This window comes from Phaethon aethereus (genome assembly GCF_964289735.1).
Source record: "Phaethon aethereus genome assembly, chromosome: 3".
Lineage (NCBI taxonomy): Eukaryota > Metazoa > Chordata > Aves > Phaethontiformes > Phaethontidae > Phaethon > Phaethon aethereus.
Window position 1 is genome coordinate 64,644,953 of NC_138576.1, and position 22,167 is coordinate 64,667,119.

Sequence of the window (22,167 nt, forward strand, 5' to 3'; positions counted from 1 at the left end):
TGACTTGTCGTGGCTGTCATTTGTGTCCTACTCCTATTGCTTTTTTTTCTTTTAAACTTCTCTCTTTATTTATGGAAAATCGCTTGCTGGTGACCTATCTCAAAAAGCCCCCCACAGACTCTGTAAAAGGGGAAGGGGAAAGGCAGAATGCTGACACCATGAAAGTAATTTGCTTCCATATGAGCATGAAACCATATTATTATTGTTTCACTTGTCAGGCAAAACTATTTTTGTTACGTGCTACATCCCTTGACAGTTAATGTTTCCTTCCTCTCTGCTACTCTTAGGGAATTGTTAGAATCAATTAGATTTAGATTGAAATCTCCCCAGAAGATATTCCAGTTGCTAAGACCAAGCGATAGGCGAATGCACAGATAAAAAGCTAGGTGGATGCATGGCCACTCCAGACGGAGCAAGTGTAGATTGTCTCAATATGGTGGTAGGCAAAGGTCGAAGCTGTTGCACCGCATGCTTGTTCTAGCTGGACTACCACTAGTGAGACTGGCATGAGGACTCCAGTAAAAATTTAGAAGTAAAATCTCATGTCTACTTATTCTTCTATGTAGTGTCTCTTCTTGCAGTTAAAACAGAACCCATGAACAGCAGTGAAACAACAACAACAACTGGAGATGGATCGCTTGACACTTTTACTGGGTCAGGTAAAGCAATAATAAGATCACGTATTGTTAGATGCGCATTAATACAGCATTTGATAACCTTCACTAATGAACATTTCACTGCATGGAAGCAATCTTGTAAAAACTGCAATAAAGTAACATTTTAATATCAGATAATAATAGGGTTTTTATTTTCATAGATTTGCAATTTTCATGAGGTCTGATCTTAAAGAAACTTTAGATGACTAAGACCATAACTGTATGCAAAAATCTTATAGTAAAAATGTGATTATTGTGCTGTAGATTTTTCTTGGTGTTAGTTTTGTACGATCTTAGGAAGAAAAAAATGGGCTGTATTTGTAACAGACATTCTAATTTCTAAAATTTAAAAGTTTATGGTTTATATTTCAGCACTAATCTTTTTATTCCTATGAGCAGTGTGTTAGTTTAAACACTGTCCAGATTGCCCTAAGCTGCTTTCTTTCCATGGAATTGAAGTCTATATTTTACTTTAACAGTGAGGGTGGTGAAACCCTGGCACAGGTTGCCCAGAGAGGTGGTAGATGCCCCATCCCTGGAAACCTTCCAGGTCAGGCTGGACGGGGCTCTGAGCACCCTGATCTAGTTGCAGATGTCCCTGCTCATTGCAGGGGGGTTGGACTAGATGGCCTTTAAAGGTCCCTTCCAACCCAAAGATTCTATGATTCTGTGATTTTAGTTTAAATAATCATGTTGCAGTTACTTCTTCATAAAAGAAAATTAAACAAGCAGCAATTTTTAAGTAGATTCCTGTAAATTATTAAAAAGTGATATACTGTGAAAAAGTACATACAATTTGCCTTGTAATCATTAAGCTGAATCCTGCTGATAGTAATATTAACGAGGAGAGGGGGGAGAATAAATTTTACATCTGAAAATACCAGTTCAGTGATGGCCTGACTGAAATTTCACTGAAGCTAGGAACTGCCACTCTATGCTGATACCACTACTACTTTGGTAGTTTTAGGTAGTCAAGCTGTATTTAAAATATTTTGGAAATCACAATGTTTCTGTGTAATGAAAATATTTTAAAAATTGAGTGTAGGTTTCTGGAAATTTTTTCTAGGCATCAGTAAGTGCAGATATACTCTGAAGTTGGTTACCCAGACAAGTATTTGTAACAAATTTAGTGCCTGAAGAAAAGGTCTTTTGTGAGATATGAAGCAAGTGTATACTATTTCTGATTGATTAAGCAAAAATGAAAACATCGTCCTCTTTATACTGAAAGGAATCCCATCAACTTAAAGTCCAACAAGTTTCATTAAAAAGAAGTAGTAGTCTTGGCTAAAAATTAGCTTTTCTTTTTCACTCTATTGTTACTCTATCCCAAAACTTTATTAGCAATGATGATAGATTATAAAATGTACAACCATATATATGATTTTTTCATTGTTGGTGAAATTTTATCAGCTTCTGCCATGTATTTAAGACATCTGAGTTGGATTGCATGTGTAAAACATGGCTAAAGCAACGTTTTCATGAAAGGGTGCCAAAAATTGCAGCCTCCAGTTCAGGTTTAGATAGCTAAGTAACAGCTTGATTTCCCCAGGTGCCACTCACCCGTTAGCTTCCACTCACTTCAAAAGAAGTGTTGAGATCTCTATATTTTGGAGATTTGGAAACAATTGGTGCCTCCAAAAAAGGCAGGAATTTGAGCCTTACACAATCATTTTTGTCTGCCAGCCACCTGCATATTCAAAAGAAATATGAGCTGATTCTCAGTTTAGGCCACAAACTCAAGTATGAAATGAGCACGGTCATTCACAGTGGGAAATCAATAGTCTGCCTGTCTGGGTGATGTGCAGCCTTCATCATCAGAGCGAGACATAGAGCTGCCTTGATAACACACTGAGCCTTTCATAAAGAGTCAGTCCATTACTTTCGCACTTGCCTTTTACTGGTACTTGCAAATGGGACAATTTGATTGTCTCAGTTTTGTGGCAGAAGTGCTAAAGAACAGTAAAAACCCACCAAAAAAGTATTTCTCTGACTTTTTAACCTAACTGGTTATTTGGGAAGTTTAACAGGTTGCCAAAGAGAATAAAAACTAGCAGAAGGATGTCACTTCAGACAAACCAGCTGCAATTGAAAACAATGCATATAATAAAGCCCAATGCTGAACACTGATTTTTCCTCACAGCCAAATACATGCATGTGTTTTCCCAGCTGTGACAAAGTGATAATGCTGGTACTTCCCTGCAGCTTTCAGAGCACCTGTGAGCTCATTGTGTGAGGATACCTAGACATACAGGCCGCTAGCAGGGGTATCACCTACTCTGTCTTATACAGCCATAGGTCAGAAGGACTCAGGCATCCTTTGTTGAGTAGGAAAGGATTTAGGTATCTTATTAAATATTTTATGAAATGAGACATGGGTGAAAAGAGAACTCCCACCTGACTCTGCCATGCAGAAATCCTCTCCTTCAAATGTTCTACCCATTAAAACTGATCTCCATGCTCCAAGGACAGTCCAAACCCATGATGTGTCCTGGAGCTGAGCAGAGGCTGAACAAGCCCTGTGGGGTGTAAGGTAGCCAGCTCTGTCCCTAATGGCCAGCTGTAACACAGAAAGTGATGGTCAAACAGACTGTGTGAGGTGTAGGGCAGGAGAGACAGATTAGGACTCACAGGTAGCTGTGATGAACCCCAATTTTCGATGGGTGAGCACTGCAGCGTTTTGAAGCTGCACTGGAGCACCCAGGTTTGCTTCTTCCCTGGCATCACCAGTGCCTCTGAGATGGACCTGCTGGCTTCACAGTCTCGTGGACATGAAGGTCATACTGAATGTGCCAGACTCGAATCACGCTGAAGTAGCGTAAACAGAACATGCTAAACAAGGAGCCTCACCTCTCAAGTCCCACAAAGCCGTGTTTAAGTTGAAAAATAAAGCACGTAGATCTGATGAATTTAGAGGGACAGCCACCAGCGGACTTGCCCAGCCTGCAGTGTCGCAGCTCACGCTCAGGGTTCCAGTTCCTCCGTCCTGCAGAGCTGCTCCTGGGAGAAACTGTGCCTCATAGCAAGGGTGGAGAGTCACGTTGCACACCCCTCTTCCTCCTCCTTTCTCTTCAAAGAATGACAGTTGGTAATTAACATCAGTATACTCGATTTGAAGCTTTGAGATCCTGCAGCAGACTCCCGTTGGGGTGGGTATTCACAGGATGTGGAGAGCAGAACAGTCTTGAACTGAGCGTTTTCAAATTCTGAATTTGCTGCAGCTGCTGTACTGTGAGTGCATGCATTTTTGTGTTTAAATACCTTACAATACTCAGTTAATTTGAGAATTGATTATCATTTTAATGGAGCAGAGAGAGAGACGTTTGAAGTTTTCATCATCCTTTTTACTTAGTTTTTATTACACACAAAAAGAATATAGAAAACAATTTCTGAAGGTTATAAAGGCAAAGTTAGGAAACTCCACTGCTGTATAACCTTCATTTGGTCCCCTTGTATGTAGACATTGTGATTTGTTATTTAAATGAGATGCTTTTAACCTAACCTCTTTGCACAGAATTTTCCAGATGAGTAATGAAAAAATACAAAATTAAAGCCTGTGTTAATATACTGAACCCAACACATGCTATCAGAACAGTTTATGGTCATTTAAATTCTCCACAGCCACCTTGGCCAGTTGAGCTAACAGGGTGACTGGTAGGAGCTGACTGTCAGCTTCTCGTTCCCTGTGTGAATCAACATTAGTGGGAACTGGAATATGCCCTTAGCACCGTAGTGACACTTGAGATATCAAGGGCCTTACACCTTCCTTGAAGAGCATTCCTCTGGTAAATTTAAGAATTGAAGTCTTAGAAATATTTTAGTTTTTCAGAGAAGAAACAGTTTTGATTTTCTTTTTAATATAAGGAACATAAAACAGTGTTTAGCCCCATTCTTAATAATTGCTATATAAAGTGATGCAGTTATAAAAAACATAACCACCTGCCTCCACCGTGTCCTCCATTGCCAGCAGTCCCCAGAAGTAGGATTAGGAGGCTATCCAGGAGTGAAAGTTGTGTAAGTCTGATGACCCTTAGAAATACCAAGCTGATCTATGAAATACAGGTGTAGTCCACCAGCTCTACTCAGTCATAATGTTCTCTTATGGTCAGTCTTACACCCCATGTCTCTCAAACATCTCACAGTAGTACACAAATCAATGGGACAAGCTACCAGAGAGAGAGTGAAGAGAACAGACTTTTTAGTTTGAACGGTACACAATTTACTTTGGGGGTACTTGCCTCTTTTTCTCTCTCTTCCCTACAACTGGTAGGATCGTGAGGGAAATTGAGGGGGGGAAGGAAATTTAAAACCAGACACATTCCAAAAGTATTTTGTTTTCTTGTCTGAATTTATAAAATAAGGTGTGTGAAGAAAGAATAAAAAAAGCAGAAAGGGCAGTTTTTGTTGAAAAACATTAGGTCTTGACAGCTCAAGTGATTTAAATGAATAATAATTAATTTTTTGTAGTTTACATCAGGTGTGGTGGAATGGAAAATGTGCTTTAACCAAACTGATTAATCAAGTGAGCTGTCATCCAGCAAATGATCAGACAGAAAGTGGAGCAGTACAGGCAAAAAAGATCCGATAAGCCGATAATGTATCCCGAAAGTTCCTTGCCCTGAGAATCACCAAGGTCATTCTGTTAGGTATTGTTTGTCTTTAGAAAGACCCTATCACCATAGGGATACAACAGTGAAGACTAATTACTCTTCAGGCCATAAATAACTAAGAGCATCCTCTAGAGCTCTGTGGGCCACTTATGTTGATATATACTGCCATAGGTTCACCTAACTGTGGGAATAGCTGTATGCACACCTAGGGGATCATTCTGTAGGTTGAGCTTAAACCACAGAAAGACATTCTCAAAAAAACCAAGAATACCCACACGAAATTAAATTCAGCTGATTTCCATGACAGACAAACCCTCAATATCTTTTCAATCTGCAACTATTTTATGAAATCTGGTGGCACATGTTCCAAAAATTATTATCCAATTCTTCTTTGTTTTAAAGCCATACTCAACTGCACATTTAAAAAAGAAGCTAATTGTTTTTCTTCTACTGTATTTTCCTTTCAACTCCTACATGTTCTAAATGCGTTCAAACTAGTTTTAAAAATATGAAGTTCTGCATATGTTCAAAGCAATAGATCTCAAAGATGTTAATTAGGTCTGGATGTAGAAATATATCATGTTTCATAAAATAGTTAGGAACCTAAGCCTATTTGTCACTTATATAATTCCAAAAGTTCATTTCTACTACCATTACGAACAACTCAGGAAGAGGGTACACTTTGAAGTACAACTATGATTGATTAGACTAAAGAAATTCCAGTGCTTCATTGTGTACTACTTTAATCTTTTGAAAAGTGAATGAGCAGCAGATGGCCTAATAAAGACACTCTGTATGTTTGCCCAGTAGAGATTTGCTCTGAAGGGATTGGTTCAACACTTTAGAGTACATATATATTTGGAACACATCTGTCTTAGTCAAGACAGATGGCTAAAGGAAAGAGAAACTTCCAAACACTTGGAATTAATCCAGTGTGAGCACCGCTTCTGAATGAAATTTTAATGGGATATGACTATAGTTCCGTTAGCTTTCTTGGAATAATGCAGCTGTGAATAGTATAGACATACACAATTTTAATGGCTACTGGACAGGACTGTTTATGCTTACTTTTGAAATCAAAATATTGTTGTTAGTGTCTATGTTCTAGTGGACCTGTTGATAAGAAATATTTTTTTCCTGGTATTTTCAATCCAGTGTCTTCCATCACCTAAGCTGACTAAAATTAACCACACCCATATAAGACATATTTTTCCTACCCAGTATTAAAACTAATCTTGTTAATGTGAGACTTTAAAAGAACGTGCATGTTATTTCAATCCCATGCAATACCATATGTTAAATCACAGGATTCTTTTTAACCACCAATTTTCATAAAACTTGCAAGTTTGAAAGATCTATGGTGTGTACATCACAGATTATGTATGAAATATATGCCTCTGCAATACATTCAGAAATATGTCAGTCAAGCTGAAAAAGCATGACATGCCCATACCAACTAAAGAGTTCTGTACAATAATGAATAATTTGGGAATTTTTAAATTTTTTGTATTAAAATGTTACAGTTCAGGTGACATCTACTTTGTTGAAAAGTCGTCCATTTCACTAAGCTTCTCTGCTAATGTTGCTGCATTAGTATTCAGACTGTTGGGCTGTATTGGTCTCATGATGTTTCTAACTGCCGTACTCTTGTTTTCTGTTTTGCAGTAATAACAAGTAGTGGCTACAGCCCAAGATCAGCGCACCAGTACTCTCCGCAGATATATCCCTCCAAGTTAGTGTCTGCACCGCTTCTAGTCTTTTATAGGGAATTGACCTTGGCTGTAGGCAGTTCTGTGGTTTGTTGCAAACAAGTGTTCATCAGCAGAAGAAACAGAGAGAAGGGAAAATACTTAAGCCTCAGTGCTGACTCCATTATAGCTTGCTCTCCAACTTTTTTTTCCTCATGTGGCTGCAGAGTAAGATCCTGCGCTGTGCAGTACGGTATTGCTGCACAAGAAATATCCTTAAATGTCTGCACACAACAGAAGGAAAAAATCAGACTATTATGCGCTCAGACATCAGCATCTTAACAGTGCTGGCAACGTATACAGACGTATTTTGAAGAAGACAGTTGAGATTTAGAAATCACAATTGCACGTGCAAGACGCGTACTGAAGGGTAACCTTGCCACAGACCTTTCCAGCACCAGCATGGCCAAGCGCTTTCAAACGTTCCACACTCATGAACCACCCTTTCCTCCTCCTTCTCTGGTATCATAAGACTTAAAAATCAAATAAATTGGATTAGCTTTTAATCTCTTGGGTTTTTTTATTTTTAAGACGATGTGCATTGTTAGGAATAGAAAATTTCTTTCACTTTTTTTTTTGAGGAGAACAGCCTCTTGGGCAATCACATGAATCCAGGAGTGGGAACTTTAGGAAAAAGTATCTAAGATGTTATATGAAACTGCGGCAGTTCACAGCCTATCAGTTTGCTTGTCCTGCGATCAGTGTTGTGCACAAGGGTGCCTGATCTCAGTACATCATGTATTTGTTTCTGTGTATTTGATACAGCTACCTGTGTGACTGACACAGAGGAAGTATTGAACCTGTAGCTGATTAAGCTTTTGCAAGTTTCTTTAACAAATTTGCATTCATATCGGGATACACAATATTTATTGATACAGAAAGTAATTGCCTGAACTAAGAACAGCTTTCATTCCACTTAAAACAGGTTTTGGCAAACTATATCAGATACTTTTGGCCAAATACATTACAAGGTTTAATAGAATTTTTAATCAACTGTTATAATTTATTGGCATCTAAATTAATGAGTAATCCTTTTCTGATAGTAACTGCTGCCAACTGTACTGAACTAATTAGAAAGAAAAAAAAAATTAGAATCTGAAATTTAGTCATGGCTTTTAATGGCCAGGTTTCAGTTAGCGTAATTCTGCAGAGTGTGTTTATTCAACTCTTGGTCCATAAAGTCTTATTTGACTTACAAAACAATCCAAGACAAATGTTTCTCTGTATGTTTTTGCAACTCTGGAGGGCAAAAATTTTAAACTTGATTTTATTCAATCTCTCTATAAAACCCCAGTATTCATAAATAAAAGACCATTTTCATTTCCATTCTATTTCCCTAGCCCATATTTTCCAAACATTTAGAGCCCATCTGGTTACCAAAGTATTGCAGTCAATGTTTTTCATGCTACTCTCAATGGGCACGATCCATCTCCCATTGAAGCCAGAGGCTAGATGTCTGTTGAAGCAGAACCGAACACAGGGGACACAATGTAGTAGCTTTAATACTCACCTCTGTATTTCCTTTATTCTTTTAGTCCAAGTTTCCCTCCACTGGATCAAAAAAGCATGGGGGCTTTTCTGATTTACACACGCTGATCGTGGCTGAAAGGGGTCAAATCCATATGAAGCCCTATAGCAGTGGCACAGTCCATCTAGAGCTGGACAGAGCAGCTTGAGATTGGAATTGTAGTGATGGGACAGCACAAAATATTCACCGTGCCCTGGGGAATGTGAGCCAGAGTGGTTTTCAGTTTATTTCAGTGGGAGATGAAATAAATCCCGTAAGAGGAACAGTTGGCAGAATAATGAACTGCCTTTGGACATCTTTAAACCTTTTTCTTTACTTTATTGCTTGAATCAACATACAAAGTATTTGTTGCCACAGTAATGCTATTTTTCCTAATATTTAGGCCCTATCCACACATTCTTTCTACACCAGCAGCTCAAACAATGTCTGCCTATGCCGGACAAACCCAGTATTCAGGAATGCAGCAACCGGCGGTCTATACAGCCTACTCACAGACAGGACAGCCGTACAGCTTACCCACTTACGGTATTGGACCTCTTATTACTTCACCTTTTGTAGAAGTAAGAGCGATGCCGACATGAACATTTTTTTGCTTGCTTTTTTATTTTCCCAACTGTAAGAAAATATTTTAAAGAATCAGTTGAAAATTAATTTCTTATACAGATTTGGGTGTAATGTTGCCAGGCATCAAGACGGAAAGTGGGCTCTCGCAGACCCAATCACCACTGCAGAGCGGGTGCCTCAGTTACAGCCCAGGGTTTTCCACCCCACAGCCAGGCCAAACACCCTACACTTATCAGATGCCAGGTGAGTAGCCACCACTGTCAGGGCTCATCCCATCCCTCTGCTGCTGACTGCCACCTTTTCCCTCATGTTTACGATATATTTTCTATTCATTTTTGTGAACTCCATCGAGTATGCTTATCACTGACAGCTACTTTTACCTCGAAAATTTAAAGTTACCTTTTTTTTTCCAGTACTGATATGCATATATGTGTTCATTTTGGTTATCTGTTAATTTAGATCTGGTCACACAATGCAGTTCCTGTTTGCACCTTAATTTTTTTATGGGGTGAAATCACACGGCAGGCCTGGAAGCATTTTTTGTGTTTATTAGTATACACAAGTCACTTTTCCTTGCTTCCATGTGTCTGAGTATGACATAATTTGATACTTGGTTCTCTTTGGATAACATAATTTGTTAGAATTTCTCCTTAATTCATATTTATTCTTTTATTTATTATTCCATTATTAATTCACTTATTGCCCTTACATCATTGATAACCTGTTTTATTTGGATAATTTTTATGCTTCTTATACAACGGTTAATCTTTTAAATACTACAAGTTACAATGTGAATCATCTGGTATGTTGAAAACAAGGACATGCCTCATTACAGATCCGTTAAAAACACCTGGATCACTCTTTGACAAGTTTTTTGTTTCGTAAGTGAACATAACACTAGAATGTTAGAACTTAGAAATGAAGGCAAAAGAGAAAAACAATATTTGAGGAGAGATGAGACACTGCAATAAATTGAAAAATGTTTTCTTGATTGGTGTAATGACCTACTGCCAATACCTTCCCTTGCATGGTGTGAAGAGGAATGTATGCCTGTATATGTGGAAATAGCATTTCATTTCTTTTAAAGTTACATTACAAGGTTTTGTTGCTTAAGCAGAAAATTGAAGTTGTTTGTTCTTCTGATTCGTCTATATCTTAAGAGAGAATATTGTATTTAGAGTTTTATTTTGATTCACAAGCAAGTTCTCACAGTTAATTTGTATTTTTTAATTTTAGGTTCTAGTTTTACACCATCGTCCACTATTTATGCAAACAATTCTGTTTCAAATTCTACAAACTTCAGTAGTTCACAACAGGTATGAACACTAACATCTCTCTTTGTCAATTACAAAAGGATTTATATAACTCCAGTGATAGCATGTTATCTTCATTTAGATCTGTTGTGTTGAGTTAGACTCACTGTGGTTCAATGCTGTTTTCTGTGGAAAGCAATCAAAATCTCAGTGGAAGCCTAGTTGCGTCTTTTGGCACTTAAATACTTCAGCAACCTCCCTGTAGTCTTTTAGTAAATATCCTTAGATTAAATTAAAGAAGCCCCTAAGCTAAACCCCCAAAACTCTTACAAAAGTCATATTATTGCACGCTTACAAATACTTAGTGGAAGAATCACTCGTTACTCTACTTAATTAAGAACTCTGCTGCATTTGCTGTTTCAGGATTATCCATCATACACAGCTTTTGGCCAAAATCAATATGCACAATATTACTCAGCATCAACATATGGTGCATATATGACCTCAAACAACACGGCTGATGGCACTTCATCATCATCAACCTACCAGTTACAGGACTCTCTCCCTGGCCTGACTAGTCAGCCAGGTACAGATCTACATTCAGGTGAAAACAATTTTTGTATTTTATTCTGTACTTGTATAAAGACAAGATTTCCATATCCATGTTGTTTGAATATTGACATTTTAAGCTCATGCCTTTCAGAAACTTGATCAGGCAAACCAGACAAAACAAGCTTTTCTTTTTTTTTTTGTTTTTGTTTAGGAAACTTGTCTAGTTTGTTTGTTAGTTAAATAAAGCTCTCTGCAGACTGAGCTCATTGACTGTGGAAGGAGCAGGCCTCAAAAAAGCTACACCAGTCTGGTTGTGTAGTAGTTCGGTACTGACAGGGATCTGTTAGTACCGAAACAACTGTACAGTAACAACCCTTTAGTAAATTCTAAAATAAAGATTCAGCGAGCACTCCTATTACTGACAGTGGAACATTTCTGTATCCATCTTTTCTGTATCCACCTACATGTTCTGAAGTATTGCTGTAAAGAATTTAAAACAAGATACTGTTGTTGATTTAATTATGCCCCAATCATGCTAGCAAGATCATGGGCTTTATTCAAATATATACAAGCTGTACTTGCTAATTCACAGATTTAGGTTACTAAGAATAGATTAATCGGTTATTAGCACCAGTCTAAAATCGCACTGAAGTAGTTGAAGTTGCAAAAAGAAAGTTCTGGGGAGACATGCCGAGACTCAATTTGCCTGCCCAACTCTGCCCTCTCGTGCACATCCACTACAGCACAGTATTTTGTTACACGCTCGTATTCCTAGGGCACGGCTCCTGGTAATGGCAGCTCTTCATTTTTTTCCCATTATCATTATAACCCAATTCACAGCCATTTACCTGCTCCATTCTACGTGTTCTGCAAACAGAAATGTTAATACGGATTTCCTTTTTTTTTTTTTTCCCCTCATGCTAGAAAGTTCCTGAACATCTCACCGATTTATTTTCCCCCATTTAATATAAATGGGACTAAAGTAAAGAAAAGTTAAAATTACGTAGTTAAAATTATGCATAATGTAGTGCAGAGCTATGAAGGTCTTGGTGGGCTAGTTTAGGAATTTGTAGCCACAGTCAGGCGAGTGTGGTATCCTTACTGGGTGAACAGCGCCTGCTTTTTCATGCTCGCTTTCCTGTATTGTGTCTATTATATAGGAAGTTCTTAAATATCTAGCTCAGTATTATGTCATATATTCACAACCGAAGTAGCCTACTAAGGCTGTGTGTAGCATCTATGGGAGAGGTGACCAATTGCCAGCGCTCTCAGACACTGGCTTCACTCATGCAGCATGGGTAGTGTTTGCCTTACCACAGGCTGTGAGCAGTTGTAAAAACACTAACAAATTGGGGTTTGGATTAGGCTCTGAATTGGGGGTAAAAGGGGTTTAATCACAAAATCAACTCATTGCATAAATGTTCCTAATTCTCATCGTAACAACTGCAACACCTCACTGAAAAGTATAGTAGAAAAAATGAATGTATTATAATGAATTTATACAAAGAAAGGGAATACTGTGTAGAAAAGTATAAGCAAGGCCTCATACTTCATGTAAGATGCTTAAATTTATGAAAAAACATTGGAATTTTAATTGCATGAGTTGAAATTTTTCCTAGCCAGCTGTTTTCTTCAGGCTTATTTTTAAAATTAGTGTGTGCATGCATGTTTCCCATATTGTCTCTCCCTTGTGTATCTGTGTTTCCTAGAAAAGCTGTATAAATTTATCACGTATTACAAACTCCCTTAGTATTGAATAGCATTGGCAAAGAAAAGGAATCTTACATAGCTTGAACAAGTTGAGAAAATATTGAAGCCTTCACATCTATGAAACAGTAAGGATTTTTCATGTTTGTGGATTGTTTAAGGATATGAACTTGTTTTCCTGTTAAGCAGGTTGTGCATCTGAACTTACAAATCTGCCCACACACTCCTTATTTCTGTGAAGTGTTGCACTGGTCATGCAACCCTCTGCTGAGAGCGAAACGCCCACTTTGCGAATACATGACATGCCTGCGCCCTTCTGTGTCACTGTAGAAATAAATTTCCATCAGTGAGGTGCAGTGTCTTGGAGATCACTTCAGATACAGCAGGTCATCCTGCAGAGCCTCAGCACTCACCACGTTCCCATGCTGCCTAACAGGCCGTTGTTGCTCAGTCCTTAAGGCTTCAGCTAAAACCTAAGACTAAACACAGCAAGGCACTTCACTCTTCTGCCATCTCTGCTAGCTGCTGATTCAAATAACTAAGCAAAGCCTCTAGTACTCTCCACACATACAGGATTTCTTGTTTTCGTAATAAAGCCCCAGCAGATCAAGAGTTAATATCAGTTACAATTTTATTTATTGAACAAGTAAAGAAAATGAGACTAAAATTGAAATAGACTTTATCTGCTACTCATAACAAGCAATAACACATTACGAACCAAAAAGAAAAGTTTTGCGATGTTGAAGACATCTTCTGGCTGCTCTGTCTGGTAAAAATATGTAAAAAAGTCAATCCTTAAGCAGAGTATGAAGGGGCTCAGAAGTCATCCATCCCACATCTGTGTAAGGCTCAGCTCCTTAACCTTCCCATGGGACTTCTCTTCTGAGCTTGTGTTGTGCCTGCCCTATATTCAGATTTTTCAAAATATACCCATAACCGCAGAGTATCTGTGAGACAAGCAGGTAACTCCAAGGGCACTTCATCTTAAATTGTGATAAATCAGATGAATCCTGAGATGAGGTCTCAGGAGATGAGTACATCTGAGTACACTTGATGAGTACATCTGAGTACATTTGATGAGTACATGAGTACATTTAATCTAGGGCAGACAAAATTCTAGCAGAGGAAATAGGCCTGGGTAAAAACTTCACGTTTAGGCACCTCACTTTCGTATGTCCAGAGTTAGGCAAGGTGAATCACTCGTGGGTTATTAGCTCCAGTTCGGTTACTGGGATGCAGCAGAGCTGGGTCTCTCTTGATTTGGTACCCACAACGAAGTCACTCTTTGCATCTCCAGGAGATGGCATTAGGTCTATATGCAGACTGTGCCCACACCTCTTTTCTTCTGTTTAAGTGGTACAACTGTACAACCGTTTTAACAGGGAGTAGGGAATGTTCGCATCAAACTAGAGGTGAGAAACAATGTTCTGGATATGAAAGACCACCTCCGTTTGTAACTGTGGTGCTGTAACTCCCTGTCCTCTAGCTGGAGCTGCTGCAAGGTCTTCATGGCATGGAAGGCTTCATGCTGGACATGAAGTAGCGTTTGAGTATATGTATAAACATCTGTGACAAAATGTTCGTTCCATATTCTGTTTTTAACATTTTCCTCTTGCTTTATTGGATCTCTGATGCTGCTGATAGTTCTAGTGGGAGGAGGCTATGAAGTATATTTATTAGGCATGTGTTGAATATCGGAAAAGCTAAAAAATTTCAAACATTGCAATAAAAAAATCTGTCTAATATGAGCTGCAGTAGGAACTCTTCATGAGGGTAATATTTTTAGTACTCTCTGGTACTAGAATTTCTCACATTCTTTTATGTTACATGGCTGAATTTTTAATAAGTTTTCCTTTTATCAGCATTGAGCTCATTTCCAAAGCAAACAGAGGATAAGAAAATGCAGTTGCTCCTCTAGCCTCTTGTTGGTAAAAAGCAAATCAAGCAATTAAGTCTACAGTTGTTCAAAAAAACATGCACTACTGACTTCTGCAGTTCTAAAATAGATGCATACCTTGCATTCAAGTAAGAGACAGCTGCTTGTTCTGATTTAGAGATTAGCGTAATGAAATAAAGTTGGCTTTAAATATCTAGAACTTACAAGGTACAGTGATTAGTTACAGTACTGATTAATGGATAATTATGCAATCATGTACAGCGTTGACCCAAGCAGAAGCCTGGGGCAACTAGTAATGGCTACTGCTAAATGAAAATTGAAGTTTACTTCAGTTGTTGGATACTTTCAGAGAAGATTTAGAACAGGGCTCTTTTTTTTTTTTTTTTCGGTAGATTAGAGTAAACACAGTCAATGAGAACAGATGTTTTAATACATTACTGTAGAAAAGAGTCTTGATTTTGTTGTAAAATGTTGAAATGTTATAAATATGAAGACTTCTGTGGTAAGAATGTAAACATTCATCTTCACTTATTTAATTTTTGCCTTTTCATTTCGAAAGTTTTGTTTTGGGACATTTTTTCCACTCTGTCAGAAAAATCTAGGAAATTATATTTCCATACAGAACTCCTGCACACTCAGAACTTCTTTTGAAGCCGGTATCATTTTTTGCTGCACAAGGATTCTGGTTGTGAAGCATCTTTTTGTACTTTTACCACTGTATATTTTGCTGTTCTTCTTAGGGGGAAAGGACTAATATAATGTGACCTTATTGATCGCTCCACTGCCTGCAGTGTCCTTACTGACATCAACACCGTGCTGGGAATAGAAATGATTAGTCAACAAGAATTCTCTCTCTCTGTTCTGTAGGGACAAGTGAAAACACCATGGGAACATTATTCTTTAGATCTTGTTATTGCTGCTTAATTTTCCCATCATCTCTTGGCAAATAAGGATTTTAGCTGAATGAGAAACTACTACAGAATGCATATAATCCTTGTCCAAATCAGGACAGACGTATCAAGAATGGTATCTGGAATAAATTCTCAAATTGCAGTTTTGAAAATCTCTTCTTAGTTGCTGCCTGAAAGTTTGGCTCTCTTCTGTACAAGCAGAGAAGCACATTGGTTTTGCAACATTGAAGTAGTTATCACCTAGTTTGAGAAAAAAGTAGTATCTTCTTCCAGGTGGTAGCAGAGTAATTTGAGTACTTTCCCATAAAGTGAGAAGGACAGATTTGATTTCCTCCTGTTTCATGGAGGATTCATCAACTTCCACTTGGGGGTACAGGGGTGTAGATTCTGGGCCATGAAAATACGTCTTTATACTTCCTATATAACAGTCACTCAGTCAAATAAACAAGTGTATCCCAAAGAAGGCAGCGGAACCTAGATACGTCCTTCTCCAGATAAATGTCCTAACCAATATGCTCAGGAACTAACTTTCTTATTCTCCTCTTTCCTTGAATCTTGAATTCTGTCCTCACAATGTCCAGAGCTCCCATTCAGGAATGTGACATTATGGGCTTAAATCTTATTCTTCCAAGAAATACAACAGTATTTTTCCAGTCAAGATATATAAATATATCTCCCAGTGTATTTATTTTAATAATCTTCTGTGTGTGGTTCACCGTAAGGTATAAATAAATGATGGAAGAGATTAAGAATTTAACTATTGTGTTACATTACGTACAGACTAATTGAGACTGCAGTCTATTTTTTCTTCTTACAGCCTGCTAGACCAAAATTGTTTTTTCCTTTGTTGTGGAGGGAGAATGAGGTGAATGACTCCGGGAAGATCACAGAAACAGTCAATCATTCAAGCTGGAAGGGACCTCTGCGAGTCTTTTGGTCCAACCAGCTCGTGGATGAGCCAACTTGAATCATGTTGCTGTGTCCAGTGGAGTTATGAGTATGCACAGCATCTCTGGGCACCTGTCCCAGGGCCTGACCACTCTGACAGTGAAGGATTTTTCCCTTGTATCTAACAGCAGTATCCCTTGGTCTGATTCCTGCCTGTTGCATCTTGTCCTTTCTCTGCTGTGGAGAGTCCTCTGTGCTACTGACTCCTCTGCGAAAAGTCACTTAGCCTTTGCTCTCAGCCCCGTAACCGTCTTGGTGGCCCTCACCTGGACTAACTCCAGTTTGTCAATATCTGCCTTCCACTTGGGGACTCAAAACCAGACAGTTTTCCAGACGTGGTCTTGCAAGTTGAGAATGGAACATAAAAAAATCATTCTCCTTGATCTGCGGGCCACTTAGTGAGACTCTTCAGTAAAAATGAAAAACATTCAGATTCCAGCTCAAAATAAGATGCATCATAGATGATTCTTGGTAAATGCTTGTACCAAGTGTTAATTTATTCAGCAGATATGCCATCATGAGCACTTTTAAAAAATATTACCGAAGTGTCCCAGAAACGCACAATTACATGCAGCGCAAGGACTCCCTTGAATCAAACTCTGTAGTAGATGTCAGATCAAAGTTGTACCCTTTCCTTCTTTCATGGAGAACAATCAAAGCATTAATAGGATAAATGATAAAGGAGGATTTATGTCATTGAGCGCTCGGGAGCCTAGCCAAACTGCATATAATGCTAGCAGTTTGAAAGGGGTACTGAAAGTACTGCGTTATGAAGAAAAGGATATTTTCTATTTGCTGAGCTGTGGCATAGAAGTACTTTGTAAAGGGAAGTTCCACTCCATCCTTCCTGGAGATAACTTCTTCAGTCTGTCTGTCTTACATAGGTGGTGATTTGTCATCGCCTCTAAAGCCCTTTGTTATCAGCAGAGGCAAAGTAGATTAAATGGGTAAGTCAGCAATAGGCCTGAGTGTTAAGAGCAACTATGCCATGCCAGACCAAAGGTCCTTCCAGCACATCTTCCCTCTGACAGCAGACAATAGCTGGTACTTAGAGAAAGATGATCAGAATACAAGTATGACTTCACCCTCTTTCTGGTAGTCTGAACTATTACATTTAATATTATGACTTTACCAATTTTCGGGCAGAGGTAAGATACCAGAAAGAAAGCGAACCCAACTAAAGAGCAGGTGACATGGGAGGAGGAGATCAAGCAGGAAGCTGACTGGCTGTTCTGGTGTGTGGGTGAGTGCCGAAGGGTGTTCATGTAAAAGTAATTTAGGACTTGGAAATAAGTCTAGGTGAACTCCAAACAGGGGAAATGAACTGCTCTAACTAAAAGGCACTTCACGCTTTGAGAAGCCATTAGTGTGACTTCTAAAATATATCTTCCTTGGATATACCAATATTTTGCGTGGGCTCATGTGTATTTGTTTATACGTCTGCACATACATATGTGTCATTTTAGTCTTTCTCTTATTGTGCTAAGATGTTTCCTTGGTAAAGTCAGAAGTGTATGTGGCATCTGCAGAGTCCATCTATGTAAGATAAACCATGTTATCACTCATTTTATAAAACATTTTTAGGTGCATCTTGTGGTTGGGTTTGCATACAGACATGTCTAGCTTTAAGAAAAAAAAGTGTATTACTTAAAAATCCAGCACTAATTTTGCCATGAATGGTTGACTTTACAGGGGAGTTTGACACAGTGCAGAGCCCCTCCACGCCAATCAAAGATCTTGATGAGAGAACATGTAGGAGTTCTGGGTCAAAGTCTCGGGGTAGAGGGAGGAAGAATAATCCATCACCCCCTCCGGACAGTGACTTGGAGGTATGCCTGTGGTAATTGATAAATGGTAATGTGGAGGTTTCTTCTGATGAAAAGTAAATTCTGAAAACTACATCCGTGGAAATAGCTTAAAGCGTGTTAGAAAACATCATGGACTCGGTCTCACCGAGTATAACACATACTAGTTGCTGTTTTAGCATACGTGTACAATGACACATTACCCTTCCGGATGACAAAGGCAGAAAAGTAAATGTAAAGCAAAATGTATCTTTTTGGCTCTAAGATTGCGTGTCTTTCAGTTTCTCGTGCAACAGAACCACAAAACTGTGAGACTTCTTGTATCATCACATTTCCTTTTAGTTTTTTTAATAGGAAATATCAAGTATATTGCTCAGCTTAATTACATGTATTTATGAATGCAGTGTAAATATGCAGGATCATCTGGCCATAGCCTTTCCAATGCTTAGGGGCGGGTTTGTCCTTGTGCTTGTAAGTAACGCCAGTGGGCTTCAACGAGGCAGCTTACATCAGTGAAGTTATGGCTGTACTTAAGTATGAGCAAGATCAGTGCCTTAGTGAAGAAATATATCCGCCTAATATATGGGGTGACGATTTAAAACACGGGTGACCTCTCAGCAATGGCGTAATTATGGTCGTATTACTCCTGTGCTAGCAGCAGCGCTGCCTTACGGGGACGGGAGGCGGAAGAAGCAGCGTGCCGGTGTGCCTGCGTGTGCGTGTGCGTGTGCGTGTGCGTGTGCGTGTGCGTGTGCGTGTGCGTGTGCGTGTGCGTGTGCGTGTGCGTGTGCGTGTGCGTGTGCGTGTGCGTGTACGTGTCAGGCGCCCCCGACTGGCCCCAGAGGAGCGCGCTGCCCGCCGGTGCTGCCGGCAGAGCGGCACCGGGAGCCAGCAGCCCGGGCCAGCCCCGCGGCGGTGCCCTCGCCCACCAGCGCCGCGGCCAGCAGAAAGCAGGGCTGTTGCTGGGACTTGGCTGGCCACGCAGCTGCTCCTGGGGTGGCAGGGCGGGCTGCAGTGCCAGGCACCGAATGAAAATGCTGCGGCTTTTATACAGAAACTTAGAAATTTTTTGCTTTTCGAAGGACTTAACTTTTCCAGTGAAAAGGCTCTAACTTCTTATGTTTCCGTTTTCCTGTCCCTTGTATAGTTCACCAGTGAAAACAAACCCCTTATCAATAAAAGGAGTTTCTTTCCTTTTCTTTTTTTGAGTTAGAATAATCTGTTTTAGCCTACAATATTATTTAAATTCTATATGACATTATATGTGGCATGTAGCATGTTCACTTAAGATTTAATTTTAGCTATGCAGCAGAAATAAAGAAGAATCTTGAATCACTAAGACCTTCAGAGAAGTATCTGAAAGTACAGTTTACCTTAAGTTAACAATTATCTTTGACCCCCATCACGTTTCTGAAATCTGCGTTATACAGCTTTTTTAAAAAGCTTTTTCAAAAAGCTTTTTCAGGGACAAATAAGAAAAGGTTGAAGAGTTCAGAAGTTGCTCTCCTCCTGACTTTTTACCATTCATGACACACTGTTCTTGCTGATTTTCAGAGAAAACCTGCTAGGTTAAGTGATTGGTTAAACTTTAGGACTCAGTTGACTTTTAGCCTCCCTGTGTGAGATGGTGGTGGGATTTTGTTGTTATTTGTTTAATAATATTATCCCCATTTCTATTTTCAGCGTGTATTTGTTTGGGATTTGGATGAAACAATTATAGTTTTTCATTCGCTGCTTACAGGATCCTACGCACAGAAGTATGGCAAGGTATGTGAGCCATGAAGTCTGTCGATTCACTGTATCAGAGCTATCTGATCTGCGCACGTACGTGTTTTTCCACCTTCCATGTTCATCATGGCTTGGGTGAAGCTAGAGGGAACTGTCGGGTAAACTCCATTTTCAGAGGGTTAAAGTGAAAAAGTCAAGGAGAGAAATGAGACACAGACCCTAAGCACAATATATGAGGCAGGGCTGAAGCAGGTACTGCAAATGAGGGAAGAGTTTATAGAGGAACAGGGATGAGGTTCCTGAGGTACATTGGAAAAGACGTTGCAGGGAGATAATAGATGTAGTGGGCAAATGGAAATAATTGTCAGTATCTGGATGCGTAGAGGAAGAAATAAGAAACAAACTGGAGTGTCGGGTGAATTTATGGGGAAATTGATGAATCAGGATGAGTAAGAGACTGACCTGTTTCAGCGCCAGCTGCAGATGTTGTTCTTTGACTCCCCAGCTTTTCCGTTGAATCTTCGGTTCCCTTGGCTGACTCTGGGGTGAGTAATGCCGGGGAGTGAATCCCTCTCCCAAGCAGATAGTTGTATTCATCCTCTCCCCTCCGATGAGACCCAAAAGGCGTTCAGGTCACCGAACAGCGAGCAGGAGAGCAGGAGGAAGAGCGAGGGAGGCAGAGAGAGGCAGTCGCAGCCTGTGGGAGCAGGAGCGGGAGTGGGAGCTCCCCTGCTGAGTCAGCAGCAAGCGGGACTGGTGGTGGGAGCCCGGGGAAGGGCACCTGGGCAAGGGGAGAAGGGACTGGTGGGAAGACCAGTTCGTAGCAGGAGGAGACTGCTGGCAGGGGTAGAGCTGAAGGCCTGGATAAAACAAAAGATTAGGACAAATGTATGAAAGGGAAGAAAAAGGGCAGGGAAAATACTGGTATGTACATACGTGGATGTAGGTTTTCTAGGTGTTGTGCCATTCAAGTGTTAATTTGTACAAAGGTATTTCTTTTTAAGAACATAACCATGTCCATACTATGTCAGACAAAGGGCTTGTTTAGCATAAGTTTCCTGCCTCTTTGTTCCAGCCAGAATCAGATGCTCAAGAAAAGGATGTGAGAAACAGCACATTAGAGAGATGCTTTCCACACCCACCTCTCCAAGCCAGTGGGTTAGAAATGTCCAAAGCTAGATCTGTGAATTATAAGCATAGATGGGCCAGTCCTCCATGTTTTGAGACAGCTGTTTGTGGTTATTAAAAGAGAAAGCTGAGAGGAAAACTCACAGGCCCAGACAAAAATCTCATTTTTTGGAATGCTAAGATAAGGGTAGTTATTCGTGTCTTGTGAAAAACAACCTTGCTTGTTTTGCAGCTTCACAGTGCCAAATCAGTGCACATTTCAGTAGTCTGTCAGAATCTCCTCTTCTGCTGTTTTTCAACCACTGTAACAACAGTGACTGTCAGAACCATTTCTAACTTACAGTTATCAAAACAAGAGAAAAACCTGGCTGAACGTGAGCATTTGTATCACTTTTGAGTGTAGCCCATAGACTGCCACAGAACTTGCTGAACTGCCCCAGTGATGTAGTCATTCCTTTCATCCTTTTTTGATTGTGCCCTTAGGATGTTTACATCTCATGCACCATCTGACATAGAGTCATGGAATAGTTTGGGGTGGAAGGGACCTTTAAAGGTCATCTAGTCCAACCGCAGGGACATATGAGTAAAGTCTAAGTCAACTTTAATACAAAGTTTTAAAAATCAGAGCAAATTTTGTAGCTCACAAACTTCTGTGAATAACTTTGAAAACTGTCTTAGAGACAGCAACAGAAATTTAATTCTGCTTGGTTTCTCACTTCCGTTACGACTATGTATATTTGAAAAAAATGCCAGTACCACTGTTCTTTAAGAGCATATCTGCTGCTATAATTGACTGTCCGTACAGAGTCCTTAGAAACGGTAATGGCATATTAACAGAAAGTGGTGCTGACAGCAGATAAAGTTGGCTTGTGTAAACTAAGAGTATCTCAAGGGCAAGTGAAATTAATGTAGTTATACTGCTGAGATCAGCATCAGTAAACAAATGTCATGAACAACCATGAAGCGAAAGGAGAAGAAGTCTTAAGTAAAATCCTTTTTCTTTTTTACTAGTAGGTGGTTTCCATATGAGTAGCGAACTCTGTTCCTTTCCAGAGACTGTAAAATAAAAGTAGTAGACTTCTTCCTTCCTGCAGTGACTACATGTGCCACATTTATCTCTATATGGAGAACTCCT

General features: G+C 39.5%; 1 protein-coding gene across 11 annotated transcripts in view; it reads left to right on the plus strand.

Moving 5' to 3' along the window:
• Positions 1-22,167, plus strand: part of EYA4 (EYA transcriptional coactivator and phosphatase 4) — a gene marked incomplete at both ends in the record, with an annotated part of 138,387 nt that overhangs the window by 94,248 nt on the left and 21,972 nt on the right. For 4 of the 11 annotated variants that reach the window (XM_081998270.1, XM_081998272.1, XM_081998271.1 and 1 more), the window contains 8 exons: positions 567-659; positions 6,929-6,995; positions 8,922-9,064; positions 9,203-9,346; positions 10,340-10,419; positions 10,780-10,960; positions 18,064-18,200; positions 19,860-19,943. In XM_081998270.1, coding sequence (XP_081854396.1) covers positions 567-659; positions 6,929-6,995; positions 8,922-9,064; positions 9,203-9,346; positions 10,340-10,419; positions 10,780-10,960; positions 18,064-18,200; positions 19,860-19,943 — 929 coding nt within the window. Of the gene's footprint in view, positions 1-530; positions 660-6,928; positions 6,996-8,921; positions 9,065-9,202; positions 9,347-10,339; positions 10,420-10,779; positions 10,961-18,063; positions 18,201-19,859; positions 19,944-22,167 lie in introns of all 11 variants that reach the window. The other 7 variants (XM_081998274.1, XM_081998273.1, XM_081998276.1 and 4 more) reach the window with 4 other exon arrangements.